The sequence below is a fragment of the Tamandua tetradactyla genome, chromosome 2 (genome assembly GCF_023851605.1).
Source record: "Tamandua tetradactyla isolate mTamTet1 chromosome 2, mTamTet1.pri, whole genome shotgun sequence".
Lineage (NCBI taxonomy): Eukaryota > Metazoa > Chordata > Mammalia > Pilosa > Myrmecophagidae > Tamandua > Tamandua tetradactyla.
In genome coordinates, this window is record NC_135328.1 from 46387632 (window position 1) to 46403576 (window position 15945).

Consider the following 15945-nt stretch of genomic DNA (forward strand, 5'->3'; position numbering starts at 1 on the left):
AATCCTGCGGTGGCCCAAGTCCTCAGGTATACCCCTCCTTGGTCTGAGCATCTCCAAGAGTGGGATTAGGGATAGACGGGGCTCAGAGACCTCAGCCATCTCCTTGGATTGGGTTCCGCTAGACACCTCTTGCTGTGCAAGGTTGGTGCTCCCAGAGGCTCCTCCTCTTTCTGAGATCTAGAGACTCCCTCCCACCCCCCCGCCGGGGTGGCTCAGGCAGGCGTCAGCCCCTGGGCCCACTGCCCCCAGCAGGGGAGGGAGGAAGGGGTGCCCAGGCTCAGGGTCCCCGACTCTCCTCCCAGCCCCTTGACTTCATCTCTCCTCCCTAAGGGGTGGAGAACCAAGGGGCTTGACCTGCCAGGGAAGGGGTTGAAGGTCAGGAACGGCCCCCCATGGCCTGTCCCTGCAAAGCAGCCCACGGCACCCCTAGAGAGGGAACCCCGGGGAGCCTGTCATCCGGCACAGCCCCTGGGCCGACAGTCTGGGAGGCCTGTTCAGGTGACCAGAAAGTCACAGGCTGCGACCCTTACCCACAAGTGCAAGTGAACCCCACTCCTTGACCACAACCCCGAGATTACTGCCAGCCCCTCGGGTCAGCAGGCCCTCCGTGGGGGCGGCGAGACACTGGTGGTGATATCCACAGCAGCTGAGAACTCCCTGAGCGGGTTCGCGGAGCCAGCACTGGGCACCCCCTGCCTTGGCTCACCCCCGCCCCCTGGGAATAGGGGCAGCCTGACACCCATCCTACAGAAGCAGCAGGACCCATGCCAAAAAGACCAATATTAACAAAAATAATAGCGGCAATTAGCACTTCTCCCGCGTGCCAGGTCCCCTCCACGCTTTAACTCACCCCGGCAGCCCTCTGAAGGGGAGCTGCTATTATCTCACCTGCACATAGGGGGAGGCTGAGGCCCAGGGGGTGTCCCCAAGGCCCACAGTCAGGAGGGGGCAGAGCTGGGATTTGAACCCCAGTCCCCGGGCCGCAGTGTGGGCGTCTTCCCTCGCAGCCGTGCAGCAGTTAGCCCTCTGCCGCCCTGTGCCCCAGGGCATTTTTCCCGGGAGCCAGCACAGGGTCTCTCAGGTGCAGCAGGGGATGGCAGGCATCCGTTGACTGGTCTTCTGAAAGGCGATCGGTGTGGTAGGTCATGTTAACAACTGATTGGGGCCACCCTGGCTCGAGCTGTCCTAGGAGCTTTGGGAAGCGTTTCCTTTTTGAAACTATTCCTGCGATGGCCACCAGCCCAGCATTTGCCCAGCGGACCCTTTACACCAGCACCATCCCCTGGAACCCTCAGAGAAGTCCTGCAGACCAGTATTAGGAACACCCTGACGTTACGGGCGGCTGTCCGAGGGTCACTTGGCTGCAAGGGCTCCCATGCTCTGTCCAGGAGGGGCGGCAGGCCTCGGGGGCGGCCGGGCAAAGAGGCTGGGCCTTTGGGGGCAAGAACCTTTCCGCTCAGAGCCCCTGTGTTAAATTGGGGTCAGGGTACCGCTGGCTCAGGTGACCCTTGAGTGACCCTCAGAGGCAGAGCCTGCCCGGCCTATGGCCAGTGCCTGACGCTGACCGACCCCAGCACGCAGGGCTGCTGCCTGCATCACCTGCCCCTGCCACAGAAGCTTCATTCTTTTAATTAGGTCAAATGGGTTGTGATGGGAAATGCAAATCTGGGTCACCGCATGTGCACATGTACAGTGGGAGACCTGCCACTGCTGCTGTGATGTCATCCACATCATCCGGGGGGCTGGGGACCCGCCGTGGACACCCCTGTGCTGGGTGATGAGTGGCGGGGACTCCAGCCAACCTCCCACCACTATAACGAAAAGAAACCCAGTGTTCCCAGAGCAAGGACCCTTGAAGTTCACTTTATCCAGATCCTTCTCTGTACAAGGGGGGAAACCGAGGCCCAGAGACGGGGGGGACCACACCCCTTGTCACCTGGCTATGCAGCTGAGGCTCTAGGCTACACAGGGAGTTCAAGTCCCGGCTCCCCCACTGACCAGCTGTGTGACGTGGGCCTCAGTTTCCTTACCTATAGAAAGGGCTAGTCACCCTTGTTTTACCAGGCTGCTGGGAGATTTAAGTTGTATAATCTATATAAGCGGTTAGTATATACTAGGCGCCTAATATATGACATCATTTTTATGATTATGTGTGGTTCGTCCATGCACCAAGAAGGTCACCTTGGGTTTTTCTGAGGGTGCGTGCCACGGTGCCGCTGTGAGCAGGCTGGCTAGTGGCACTTCAGCACACGCTGTCCGAGCACTTGCTCCGGAAGGTCAGAGTTGTGGTGTGGGGGACACAGAGGGGACCGAGGCAGAGGCCCCCTTTTGGAGGGGAGCTGAAAGAGGCGTGGCCGAAGCAGGAAGCGGCAAGCCTTGCTGGTGGAGGGGTCTTGACAAGTAGAGGAGGAATCTGCCCCAGGAGGCCACCAGGGTACAGAATAAAGGGCTTAGGCTCCAGAGTCCCCAGTCCTGGGTTCAGATCCCAGCTCCACTCTTACTCACTGCAGGGTCTGGAGAAATTTCCTGAGTTGGGGATAGTGACAATGTCCAGTCTCAGGGTCATGCTGAGGACTGAATAAGATGGCAAATGGAAAGTCTTGCATGGGGCCTGGTAAACAGTAAGCGCTCAATAAAGGCCTTTCTCTTCTTAGGGAAATATTCAGTATAGAGGTAGGTTCATTGCTGTTACCAAAAGAGCTTACCCAGCCGATCCCAGCACATGGTAGAGTCCATCACCTCCCTCCTTCCCCAGCCCTCCCTCTTGCGTGGCCAGAACGGAGCCTTTCCCAGTCACCCACCATGTGAGCTAATTACACCTCCAGACTTCACAGTCAAGGTTGGCCCAGCTTCGATTTTGCTCAGGAAGGAGGCAGGGGTCCAGGATCACAAGGCTCGGACTGTCATTATCCTGGCAGGTGAATGCAGGTTGGGGTTTCCTTGGCACAGAACTGGGACATGGCCCAGAAAGGCTTGGGGTAGGGATCGGGGAATCAGCCCCCCAGGACCCCCACAGCCCCTCAGAACTGTACTGCCCACACCTGTGAGTCAACAACGAGCACTGAGCGCCCACTGGGTGCCTGGCTCAGTGAGAAATTATTCATGTTGTTATGTCATATGACCCTCACAGCCACCCTAGGAGATAGGTCTGCTTCTGTTGCCTCCACTTTACAGAAAGGAAACTGAGGCATCGAGTGGCTTGTGTAATGACCCAAGGCCACCAGCCAGAGAGCAGCTCAATTAGGACTGGAACCCAGGCCAACTGTCCCCAGAGAGCACGCTCTGAGCCCCACACTCTATTCCAGTCGCACATGGTTCTGAGGACGCCTTCTGGGGTCCATTGGTCTGAATGTTTTGTTCAGGGTGAGGGAGAGTTCCAGAACACAAGGCAACACCTGATTCTTTCACCCTCACAGGTGCTTCTGGCTCGGGTCAGAAAGAGGCATTTTTCACTTCAGAAAATTCAGCTGCTTATACCTGCTTTGGTGGAGTTTCTGGTGTTTCTCACCTCACCCCCGGCCCCCAAACTGAACTCAGCCCCCGTTTCTGAGCACACACCCTATGCAAGGCAGCCAGCAGTGGCTGAAGCCCAGTCCCTAGCCTCACAAATGCCAGTAATGCCCGGGTGCTCCCAGGCACTGAGGACGGGGAGGGGGCTCTGCCCCAAACCACCAGGGAAAGCTGCCTGGAGCTGTGTGATGTGGACAGGGCTGGCCCCTCTAGGCCTCAGTTTCCCCATCTGTCAAGTGGAGGTATGACGGGGGCCCCTCTCACCAGGGCAGACAGAAGGTGGCTCATTCCCTGCCTGTACCCTTCCAAGGTCCAGTGCTGACACCTCTTTCCTCTTCTTTCCCCAAAGCGTGTTTGCACGTGTGTTATGGAACAAGGACCACATGGCCACTTGGTACCTGGCAGCTCCATCCCTGGGCAGGTCCTACAACTTGATCATGTGTTTCAGTGCTGGCCCCTGCAGGGTCATTGTGAAGTCTCTGGTTTCTTCATGTCACTCATGGTGAAAGAGACAGTTTTCCCAAAGAATGGGCTAAGAACCTAATGCTACACATTTTAACCAAGCCAAGGAATCCAACTTTGCTTTGGTTTTCTCATCTCTGAGATGAGGGCTGGCTGCCCCAAGAGGGGACCGTGCCATTCCTTACGATGGGGTCAGGCACTGGGGAGTGACATGTGGTGGCTGAAGAGCTGGCCTCTGGGACTGGCGAACCCCGAGCTGTGGTCCCAGTGGGCTCAGCCCCGAGCCATGTGATAGGTCACCTCCCCTTTCTCATTCATGCATTCTGCTTGCTGGCATCTGACCCTGGCCCAGGGATTTGGGGGTGCGCAAGGCGGGGAGGCCCCCAGCATCACAGGGCCCACCTTCTGGGGCAGGAGACAGTGAACGGGCAAACAAACAGGTCAGCAGACAGATATGGACAGTGATGTGTGCCGTGCAGGCAATAAGCCACCTCAGCTTTTCATCTGCAGGGTGGGCGGGTGCGGTCGTGGGTCACAGAGGCGCACAGGGGGCCCGTGATAGTGGGGTTGGAAGTGGAAGTCCCTTCTGCGCCATGGAGGGTCCAGACTGTCTGACCACACGCCCTCTGTCACCCCCTGCAGAGGCACCTGACTGCCTTGTCTTTTCGCTGCTCGTTGGCCGACTTCCAGATCGAGAAGAAGATAGGCCGCGGGCAGTTCAGCGAGGTGTACAAGGCCACCTGCCTGCTGGACAGGAAGACAGTGGCTCTGAAGAAGGTGCAGGTGAGCCAGCAGCCCCGTGGGGACAAATCGTGTGGCGACAGCTGCCTTCCATCCCTGAGCGGTGGGGCCCTGGGCTAGGCCTTGCCTTTCCTTCCTCTGTAAACGAGGGAAGTAAGCACCAGATTCTCCGGGCTACGGAGAGAATCGCGTCTGTGGAAGCTCGTTGTAAACACTAAAGAAAAGAAAAATGAGCATGCATGGAGCACCTGCTGTATACTGGAGTGCACTAAAGAGCATCACACAGGTGACCTCGTGGCAGCTTGGCCCAGCCCTGTGGGTGGGGGCTGTTCCCCCGTTTTCACACCAGGATAGCACTGCAGAGACCTGAACCCCTTGCCAAGGCCGCGGTGGGTGAAGGAGGGAGCCGATTTCCCAGCCCACTTCCAATGCCCATGCTCGCGCCATGGTTCTGGGCTCGGAGTGTCCTCCCCACCTCTGTCCCTTCTCAGCAGAGGAAGGAGTGTCAGGTGGGAGGGTTTTAAGCAGCAGAGAAGCATTTCAGTGAGAACCAGTGGGCCCATTTGGATGCTGCTTTACTGAAGGAAATCGGTTTTAAAGCTTCTGGCATAACTTTTCAAGTCCCTCAATTTGCTCATTTGTCCTTAAAGAATGAAATTAACAGCCTGGGCAGAGGATGCTTGGGAGAGAGAAGGCAGCTCGGCTGAAGTCACCTGAAAGAGACAAGGCTGGAAATGCCAGCTTGATGCTTTTCTCATTGTAAACACCACACGCGGCTTCACAGGGCCCTGGCTGGCTGGCTTCTCTGTCCACAGAAAGCCCGTTTTCTGCTCTTCATCTTTCAAGGAAGATCTTACCTGGGTCCTCTTTATCTTATTTATTTTCTGCCTACATTGTTTTTTTTGGGGGGGGGGGAGTTGTAGGAGGCTGCCAGAATGCACACCTTTTGTTTGTACCTGGAAGTCAGAAGGTTCTGGAAGGAGCTCACTTCTCAGGAGCACCCTGGGGCTGGATGCTCTCCTGCGTCCGCTGATTCAATCCACACAACAGCCCCGTGAGGTCAGGCTATAGTCCCCATTTACAGAGGTGAAAACTGCGTCTCCCACTAGCCAGCTGTGTGACCTCAGCCAGTCACTTGACTTCTCTGGGCCTCAGTCTTCTCCCCTGTGAATTGCAATGATAACTCCTGCCTCGTGGGTGTCATCATGAGGACCTGGGGTGGCGGGGTCTCTGCAGCACCTGGCACGTCACATGCACCGAGCAGGGACCGTTGCTCTTACAAGGTCCCTCAGCCAGGACGGGGAAGAGCTGGGACTTAAACTCGAGGCTCCCTGTGCGGTTGCCGGGCACTATGCTTTATTTAACTGCGCTGCTTCTCTTTTTCCTTCCTCTGAAGATATTTGAGATGATGGACGCCAAGGCTAGGCAAGACTGCGTCAAGGAGATTGGCCTCCTGAAGGTGAGTGTCCCCAGCCAGGCAGGAGCCCCTCACTTCCCCAGGGGCCGCGGGCCTGGACTGGGCCACAGCATGGTCTCTGTGGCTCATGGGCACTAGGGCTTAGAGCCTCCTGGTAGGTTCAGAAATGATCCCCTGTGGAGGCAGCAGCTCCTCGGTGCTCTTGTGGCTGGACGGGACCCTGCCTCTCATCTGCCCAGCCCTTATTGTACCCCCCGCAGCCAGACTTGCTTCCTGCACCTTCACTTTGCCTGCACATGGCGGGGTGGGGCATGGAATCCAGCCCCCAGGGACAGCCAGATGCCTGCCACTGAGTGGCCTGTGGAAGGAGTCCCGGCATGGCGTCCGATCGGGCTACAGTTCTGTCTGTGTCTCTACCTTTTTTTTCTCAGTCTGTCTTTACCTTTGTTTCCCTCCCCCTCTCTCTCTCTCTTTCTCTGTCTGTCATCCTCTTTCCTTGTTTCCCTTCAGCCTTTTATTTTTTAATTTTCTGCTGTGGCAGAGCACAAGCGTCTTGCTCCCACCAGGAGACGCCTTGCTGTCGGGGTACTGGGGAGGTGTGGGTGATAGAGCTCTGGATTAGATTAAGGCCCTGCTCTGGCCCTGGGGAGTCACCCCTACTCCCTGCTCTTGGGATTCTGCATGGGCTCTTGGAGGTGTCAGGGAGGCTGGGAGTGGAGAATAGGGCAGGCTTTGGAGATACAGTATCCTAGGTTCAAATCCTGGTGTCTTCATTGACGAGCTGTGTGATCTTAAGCAAATGACTTCACCTCTCTGAGCCCCAGTTTGCCCACCTGCTTAATGGCAAGAATACTTGGCACATAGGATGGGGGGGGATGCAAGGATTAAATGAAATAACATCTGAGAAGTGCATGCACAGCGGAGCGTGCAGTAGGCGCTCACTCGCCAGCCCCGTTCCTTCCCGGGAAGCACACAGTTTGTTCTGCACCATAAAGTAATGTGGGCCGCCCGGGGCATGGTGCTCGCCAAGGCAGCAGCTGCGGCATCTCAGTTGAGCAGTTTATTCCGCCAGGCCCTGCCTGGGTTCTCAGGCCTGAGCCCTGCCTCCCAGGCTGGTGGGGAGAAAGGCAGGCAGTAGACTGTGACTGCCCAGGGGAACCTGGGGGAAAAGCTACTTCCTGGACAGGCCCCACTGAGGCAAGGGGACTGGTGCGGGATCCAGCAGGCTGAGCCGGCCCTGCTGCAGGAACCGCACCCTGTCCGACAGAGCAGGGTTCAGCTGGAGCCAGGGGCTGGGTGGGAGAGGGGAGATGAGGCTGGAGAGGTCAGCAGGGCAAGATCATAGAGGCCTCGATGCCAGGCCAGGACAGCGGACTTGAACTTGGGAACAAACAGGGAGCCACCAAAAGAGCCAGGGGCAGTGTGACCTGGTGTGAGTGTTAAGTACTCACTCTGGTGGCTACTGGTAGAGAGTCACAGAGGTGAGGCCAGAGGCAGGGCGGCCTGTAGTAGGGAGGTGTCCTTTTCTCTATTAAAGATTGAAGATGCCCTTCGAATACTCATATTTTAAATGTTTAAGTAATGGTCACCTTTGAGACCCAGTTGTCATCTTGGGGATGGATTTCCGTATCCCAGGAATGATGGTCTGGATCACCCAGTCCACCCTCTCCCCACCCTCTGGCCCAGAGCTCCCGGGTGCCCTTCCATTGGCTGGAGTAAGTGCACAAGCTTGCATACCGAGCACCCATTCTGAGCCAGCCCGGTCCAGGTCCCTGGGTGCAAAAATAGGTGCCCATAGCTCCTACCTTGGAGGGGGTTTCCTCCTGATGTGAGCTGGGCCTGGCTGGGGAGAGGGATTGGGTCCCCTCCCAGGGCTAGGGTGGAGCCAAGGGCCATTGAGCATGGGCTTCAAAGGCAGGCCCACCCCTCGCTCCAGCTCTCTCGCTGTTCGGCCTTGGACAGCCTATTGACCACTTGGGGCCTCGGTTTCCTCTTCTGTGAAGGATGGGTGATGATAGGGCACTGTCTTCAGAGGGGCCAGGGGAGTCCGTGAGAAATGTGTTAGGACAGCCTGGCTTCGTGTGTGACCCGTGGAAGCGCTCAGTCGAAGGTGACCCGGGTTGTCATGGCCGTAACCCCTGCCCGGCCACGCCAGCCCCCTTCAGAAAGCCAACAGGTGGTGCCAGGGGCACGAGGTGTTTCCTGCAAAACAGACGGAGTCGTGGTTCTCAGAAGGGGCACTGGGAGGCAGCATTCATATCATTCGTGCCAGGTCCCAACACTGAGGCCTCGCAGCGCACAGGCCTGGGGGAGCCGGCCTGGGGGGGCAGTGACCGCTGAGCGTGGCCAGGAGGGCAAGTCCCATTAGAACGCAGGCAGCTCGTCAGCACATGTTGTAAACATCAGTGAGGGCTAGACAGTGGGGATACAGGGCTGCAGGGAAGAGAGACCCACAGACAGACAGACAGACCATGTTCCGCATTACGTCAGGGATGAACCACAAGTGCCAGAGAGCAAAACCAGCGTTGGCAAAGAATGAAAGCAGGGAGATGCTGTAAAGCAGCTAGCCTAGCAGACATCTGTAGCACACTCCTCCCAGCAGCCACGGAACGCACAGCCTTCTCCAGTGCATGCGGAACATTCTCCAGGAGAGACCATATGTTCAGCCACAAAACAAGTCTCAGTGAATTTAAAAGATTGAAATCATACAAAGTATCTTCTCCGACCACAGTGGAATGAAGCTGGAAATCAGTAACAGAGGGAAAACTGGAAAATGCACAGATATGTGGAAATTAAGCAGCTCACTCTTAAATTACCAGTGGGTCAAAGAAGATATCACAAGGGAAATTAGAAAATTCTTAGGGACAAACGAAAATGAAAGCACGACGTAGCAAAACTTAGGGGTGCAGCGAAGTCAGTGTACGGAGGGACATTTATAGCAGTAAATGCTGCATTCAAAAAAGAAGAAGAATCTCAAATCCGTAACCTAGTTTTTCATCTTAAGGAGTTAGAACAAGAAAAGCAAACTAAACCCAAAGCCAGCAGAAGGAAGGACATAGTGAAGGTTAGTGAGGAGATAAAATAAACAAAATGGAGACTAGAAAAACAAAATCAACAAAATCCAAAAAGGGGAACCTTCCGTTGATGGGCAGTTGATTCTAATTTCCTTCCTTCTGGCCACCTGGCCATCCGTCAGCAGCCAGGGCCTGGCCCGGGCCTCCGAGGTCACTCCACCCGGGGGTCTGGCGGGAGAGGAGGACTCAGCACAGATCTTTGGGTGCAGCCCCGGGATGGGGTGGCCCTGGTTGTGGGGGACATGGGAGAGGCAGACGCTGGCTGAGGCTGCCGGGGTGGCCCCGCCGGAGCCGAGCCTTGATGTGAAATGCCCTGAGCTCCCCGCGCGTGAATCCAAAGCCCAGCGCCTTCGGCCTCCCGCAGCTGCCCCTCACTGGCCCAGATGCCGTGGCCAGACAGTGCCCAGCAGCAACTCATCTTCAGAGCACAATCTAGGCCCCTGGCCCAGTGTGTCCCATTTCATGGCCACCTGGACTCACCACGACGCCTCAGGCTAAGAAGAGGATTCTGTGTGGACAGAGTGTGGGGCTCTAGGCTCAGTCGGGCCTCAGCTTGCTCCGTGACTGAGGCCAAGCCCTTCCCTTGTCTGGGCCTAACTGAGCTCCAGGGCCCCTTTTTGTCCCAACCTGTGCCTCCCTGGGCCTTGGGCCTGCCCCAGGAAAGTGGAGAGCACCCAACGTCATGAGCTAAGCAGGGTGCCTCTGTCTCGTAGTGTGAGTTTGGGTATTTACTGAGCCAAGGTGCTGGGCAGCCCAAAGGACCGGCGTGGGCAGGGTGGCATCAGGGCCAGCGCCAGGGATTGGTTCAGAACAGGCAGGGGCAGCGGAGCAAGCAGGGTCAGTCTCTGGGGGGCCCCAGTGGGGAGTCAAGGGAGGGACAGCACATGGGGGAGGCCCTGGGGCTGCCTGATTATAGGGTGTCATCCACTGGGGGCTGACCTGGAGAATGGATGAATGGGAGTGGCGTGATGGTGTCAGATCTGCCCAGGTTCCTCCTGCTTTTAGACGCCAAAGAGGGTCAGCATGCAGCCCGGATGCGAGGCACGTCCCTCTCCCCACGACTTCTGCACCTGCTGTGAATTGGCCTCTGGTTCTGGGCTGCGGAGAGCCCTGAGGACGGGGCCAGCTGTGCTGGGGCAGGGTCCCCTCTGCTGGCCCCATATTCTAGACTCATTTTGGTGTAAATAGTTTTGCTTATAAACAGCCCCTGTTTGGGCCTTTTTTAAACCAAAGTAGCTGCCAGGCAGGGGCTGAGAGGTGATGGGCACTGCCACATCCAGTGCCGCATGGCCAGGCTCCACGCGGTAACCTCAGCAAGCACGCACACTATCCTGGGGGCACCAGGGCCAGGCACCGAGCAAATCAGAGCGGCCGCTACCCAGGAATGGCTTTGCTTTGTTTTTTTTTTTTTCAGATTTCCTGGTGGGGTGGGTCAGAAATGGAGTAAGAGAGGGAAGGAAGGAAGGGAGGGAGGGAGGAGGCAAACGTGTGTGCGTCCCACGGGCTGAGCACGGGGGCCAAGGAGGGGCTGGCCCACTCTCAGGGGTCGTGGGTGTGGGTGGAGGTGGCGGTGGGGATTTCTATGATGGTGATGATTTCTACGATTGAGTCTAAACCCTGGGCCCGGCACTGTGTTCCATACTTCAGGGGCGTTAGCGGATCTAATCCTCACTGCTGCTCTTTAAGACATTGTGCCCATTTTAGGGATGAGGAGACTGAGATTCAGGGATGCAGTTGGCTTTCTCAGCATCCCTCAGACAGGAAGAGGCGGAGCTGAGGTCCGGACAGACTCCCCAGCCTCTCCCCTGGCCACCTGTTTTTTCCAGCAAATGCCCCGGCTCCTGTTACAGGGTGCTGGCTGGGGGCGTCCCTGACTGGTGTTGTCTCCCTCCCTCCCTCTCTCCCCGGGCAGCAATTAAACCACCCAAACATCATCAAGTACTTGGACTCGTTCATTGAGGACAACGAGCTGAACATCGTGCTGGAGCTGGCTGACGCGGGCGACCTCTCGCAGATGATCAAGGTGAGGGCGCGTGGCAGGAAGGCAGGGCCTGGAGCTGCCCAAACACAGGGCTCCTGGGGGGCAGGCAGCCCCCCTCCTCGCCCTGCACTCCTTGCTGTTCCAGCCGCAGCCGGAGGCAGCCACTTGGGGACACTCAGCCCCTCCAGCTGGTGCCCACAGAGCTCAGCTTTGGTCCAGGGAGTGGTGCCCTCTCAGGCTCTGTCCCCATTGCCAGGCATTACCTTTCTCTTCCCATCAGCCTCAGGGAAGCCATTGGAAGACAGGGCCTGGTCTGCCCAAAGCCAGGCAAAGACGATGCTAAGAGAGGCTGGTGGCTGGGAGCAGGCCTGCCCACGGGCACAGGGGCTGCTTTTCCTTTCACACAGGAGCAGACACAGCCCCCCATGCTAGGTCAGACCCCAGCACTTGGAATCTGGGATAGCATCCAACTGCCTTGTTTTACAGAAGGGAAAACTGAGCCCAGAGAGGTTAAGAGTCTTGCCTGAAAATGTCCAGCAACATGGAGGCAGGGTCATGCCTGTGGCCCAGTACTGGGACCCATCAATGGACATTGTCCCCAAGATAGTCTCCCCAGGACTCTGCCAGCCCCTGAGGGGCGAGGCCATGGCATCTCTGGAGGGTTGAGTGACTTGCCAAATCACACAGACAGGTTCAGTCCCGAGGCTGGCTCTTGCTCTGCCCTGTACAGCAAGCCTTAGATCACTTTGCAACCCTACCTCCCAGGTGCTCAGGGCCAGGCCCACAATGAGCCTAGACTGGGCTTCAGTGACCCCCCACAGCCGTGCCGACACCCACACCCACACATCCCTCTTGAGGGATGAGGAAAGCAGATCTCAGAGGGGTTCCGCTACCCACCCAAGGCAGCCTGAGCCCTCAACCCCTACTCCTGGCTCCTCCCTGGAGGCCTCACTGCCCTGCTGGCTGGGCCTCACATCCCCAGGCCACTCCTGTGGATCCCAATTGCCAATATCCTCCCCAAGACCCATCTGTCAGGCTCCTGAGCGGCACAGGGCCATGCCCGGTTCTCTATCCTGATCCCAGCCACACTTAGAAACGGGACCAGCAGTGGATTCTCTGTCTTTCCCCTGGTACCGGGGATTGAGCAATTGCTCAGTGCTTGCTCTTCTGAAATTTGGCTCCAAGGAATACGGACATCATTGGGAAGCGGCATTACTTGAGCTGTTATCACCTGCTTTTATATTTTCGTTGACATATTAATGCGTTTGCAGAGATGTTAATCTTCACACAGATCCCTGGTGGGAACAGATGTGGTATATCATGTCTTAGTTCTTCCTTCTCCCTCCCCCCTCCCCTTACACTTGTTTCTCCTTCACATGTCATTTTTCCACTGAACATGCATGCATAGAGCACCCATCATGTGCCAGCCTCTGTGCTGAGACCCTGGGGGTGCCAACGGCATGGGCCCTGCCCTTGGGAGCACATGTCTTAAGGGGAAGGCAGGCCTGTGAATGAGCAGCCAGGATCCCACATGAACAAGCCAACTTCAAGTGCTGGGGGAGCCTGGGAGGCTTCCTGGAGGAGGTGACACCTAAGCTGCACCCTGAGTCTGGTAGTAGGAACAGCTTGTGCAAGAGCCCAGGAGGACAAGAAACCCAGGAACCCACAGAGCAGTTTGGTCCAGCAGGAGCATTAAGGGAGGAAAAGCATGAGGCCAGGAGGTTGGGAGGCAGGTTGAAGGGGCTGGTCAGACCACACAGGGCCTCAGAGTCCAAGCTCAGGATTTGGGACTGTGCCCCAAGTTTACAAGAAGCTCCCAAAGAATCGTGGAGTGGGAGTAACATGGTCAGTTTTGTGTTCTAGGAGAAAGAAGGAAGCTAAGAGGACAGGGGAGGGGATGGGGAAGGGGACAGGGAAGGAGGCGGGAGACCAGCGAGGGGGCCAAGCCCCTGTCCAGATGGGCCCAGGCCGTGGCTGGGCGGATGACGGAGAGGTGGGCAGGAGGTGGAGGAAAGGCCCCTCCTTGCCCTTGGCCTGGGATGCGTCCCGTGGTGCCCAGCCTGGCCGGGCTGGTGGAACCCACTCACCTTCGTGGCCTCTCAGCCTGTGGAGTGGGGCTGAAGCAGAGAGTCCTGAATGGGGGGCCATGGCTGAACCTCAGTTCCACCCCTGTCCCTGGGGAAGCATAGGAGAGAGCACTATGGGACTGCAGGGTCCTGGGCACCCCTTCAAAGAGAGTGGCTGTGGTGTCCGGCAACTCCTCTGTGCCTGGCCCAGGGTGGCCCCTTATATCACCCTCGCCGGGCCCCTTCTCTGGGTTTTCGGAGGCCGACAATGGGGCTCAGGATTCAAATCATCCTCTAATCCCCACAGGGATTTGAGTGCAAGGATGTGTGTCGATTGGGTTTCTGGGGCTGTGGCCTGGCTCCCCGGCTCCTTGGGCCCGCTTAGCAGCCGCCCTGTCTTCCTGACTCAGGACTGCCCCTTGTCACCCAGCACAGCGCCTCCCCTCCCGCAATCTCCCAACCCCGAGCCCCTCCCCAGGCCCAAGGTCCTCCCCTGCAGAGCCTGGCTTGGTGCTGCCCCCAGCAAGCAGGAGAGGGAGGGCAGGATGGTGGAGAGACCAGGCCCCGACGTCAGACACACCAGCCGGGTCTCTGTGCCTCAGTTTCCTCCTCTGTAATGCACCCAGCACAGTGCTGGCTCTTGGTAAGAGCTCAGTTTCCAGGCCTTCCCCACTCTCGGCTGCCTTGGGCCTCGGGGTGGGACAGTCCTCCCCGCACTCACCACTCCAGCCCCGGGCTGGCCTGGGGGGCTGCGGGCAGCAGGGTCTGCGTCTCGGCCACTGGGGCCATGTGCTGGCGTCATTTACAAGGATGGTGAAACCAGACGCCGCCCACCCCAGGACCCACCAGAGATTGCGCCTTCCCGCTAAATGTCAGACAGCGCTGCAAGAACATGATGTTTAGAAAATCATCACTCTCTGTTTTGCATGTCCTGCTTAAATGCTGTAACGAGGACGAGCAAACATCACAGCCTAGATAAATAACAGCCCAGCCCACCACCCGGGCCTGGAGGTGGCCGGAGCCGGGAGGAGTCTGTGGGGGACCCTGCAGTGGCTCCCTGTGAGGTCCCTCTCCCAAGATGGGGCCCCAGGAGAACCTCACAGAGGCTTCCCCTGTGGCCGTCCCCCTGTCGGAGGTGACCAGGACAGGACTCCAGCTCTGTGACCTGAGGCCAGTTCCTGAACCCCTTGGGGCTTGGGGCCTCACGAGGTGGCTACTGGTGTCACTGGAAGTGGGCTAAGTAGCTGCACTTCCCAGGTGGGAAATGTGGGCCGGAAGTGTGAGTCCACCCTTTGCTAGCCCCCTCGGAAGTGTGAGTCCACCCTTTGCTAGCCCCCTCAGTTTTCTCATCTGTAAGATGGGCGCAGTCTTCCCTGTTGAGGGTCCAGCCCGGTGCCTGGTACACAGCTGGTGCCCGGCAAATGACAGGCCTTTCTTCTACCCCACACCCCTTGCCCAGGCTGCGGAGTATGTCCCAAGTCAGTCCCCATCGTCCCTGACCAGAGCAGATGGCTTCTGCTTCAGAGCAGCTGCCCCGACAAAGGCACCCCGAGCTCTGCCTCTGGCTGCTTTGAGGGAAAATGGTTGCTCTGCCTTGAAAGCCCCTGGGCAAAAGCCGGTTCCTCGGGTTGCTGGTGTCCAAATCATTACCTTCCTCCCCTCCCCTTCCCTCCCCTCCCCTCCCCCTCGCCCTCCTCCCCCCTCCCCACAAACCCACCCCTCAGCCCTGGGCCCGGCCCCCGGAGACCCCCCAGGCTTGTCAGTCAGCACTGTGGACAAAGACACAGGGCGTGCCCCTGCTTCACTCCTTCAGGACCTTTTGTTACTTACGGCACACACGATGCCTTCTGGCTTTTTTTTTCCCTGGAACATTAAATGTTTTTCTAGGTAATGAAGTAGATTAATGCCTGTTGAAACTGGGGGGGGGGGGGTCCATTTGATAATGTCAAACCCATTTCTGCAAGGCTCTTGCTGTGCTTGGTAATGACCACGTTCCACTGAGATTCGCTGGCTCCAAGGGGGTGGGGGGGCAGGGGGAGATTTAACCACCAGACGTGTCCGTGGTGCCCACCTCTGGGCCAGGCTGGGGCTGGGGGCAGAGAGCACACTGTCCACCCCATCTGCAAGGAGCTGCCTGTCGAGGGGTGAGAGGAGCTGGCCATGGACTCAGTAGATTCCAGAAAAACTGAAAGCAGCCTTTACCAGATGCAGTCCCGGGCCCATGCAACAAATCTGTCCTGGACGCCCACTCTGGGCTGGCCTGGGGACAAGCAAGACCTGCCCAGCCTCAGGGAGCTCACCCTTGGGTGGGAGTGAGCAGGTGGACCACAGTGCCCTCCTTCCCGAGGTCATTGTTTGTTCAGCAGCCTGAGCCTCCACACCCACTCATCTAGGCCTGGCTGGCTGTCTGTCTCCTCTGTGCACCACTGCAGTACTTTAAGAAGCAGAAGCGGCTGATCCCCGAGAGGACGGTGTGGAAGTACTTTGTGCAGCTGTGCAGCGCCGTGGAGCACATGCATTCCCGCCGCGTCATGCACCGAGGTACGTGCTGGCCCTGCCAAGGCACTGGCCGGGAGCCAGCGGGAGGTCAGGCGCCCCGGGGCGCAGGGCACAGCTTACCCGGCTCCTCCCAGCTCTCTAACTGCCCAGGAAGAGGACAGACCACTCTATTCCCTACACGGGTAGGTAGCATCT

At 57.9% G+C, this 15945-nt stretch overlaps 1 protein-coding gene across 3 annotated transcripts in view; it reads left to right on the plus strand.

Annotated features, from left to right (window-relative positions):
* NEK6 (NIMA related kinase 6) overlaps positions 1 to 15945 on the plus strand; it is a 93289-nt gene that overhangs the window by 50724 nt on the left and 26620 nt on the right. For 2 of the 3 annotated variants that reach the window (XM_077144457.1, XM_077144439.1), the window contains exons 3-6: positions 4615 to 4755; positions 6110 to 6172; positions 11117 to 11227; positions 15645 to 15792. In XM_077144457.1, the coding sequence (XP_077000572.1) occupies positions 4615 to 4755; positions 6110 to 6172; positions 11117 to 11227; positions 15645 to 15792 (463 nt within the window). The remainder of the gene's footprint in view (positions 1 to 4614; positions 4756 to 6109; positions 6173 to 11116; positions 11228 to 15644; positions 15793 to 15945) is intronic. The other variant, XM_077144449.1, reaches the window with a different exon arrangement.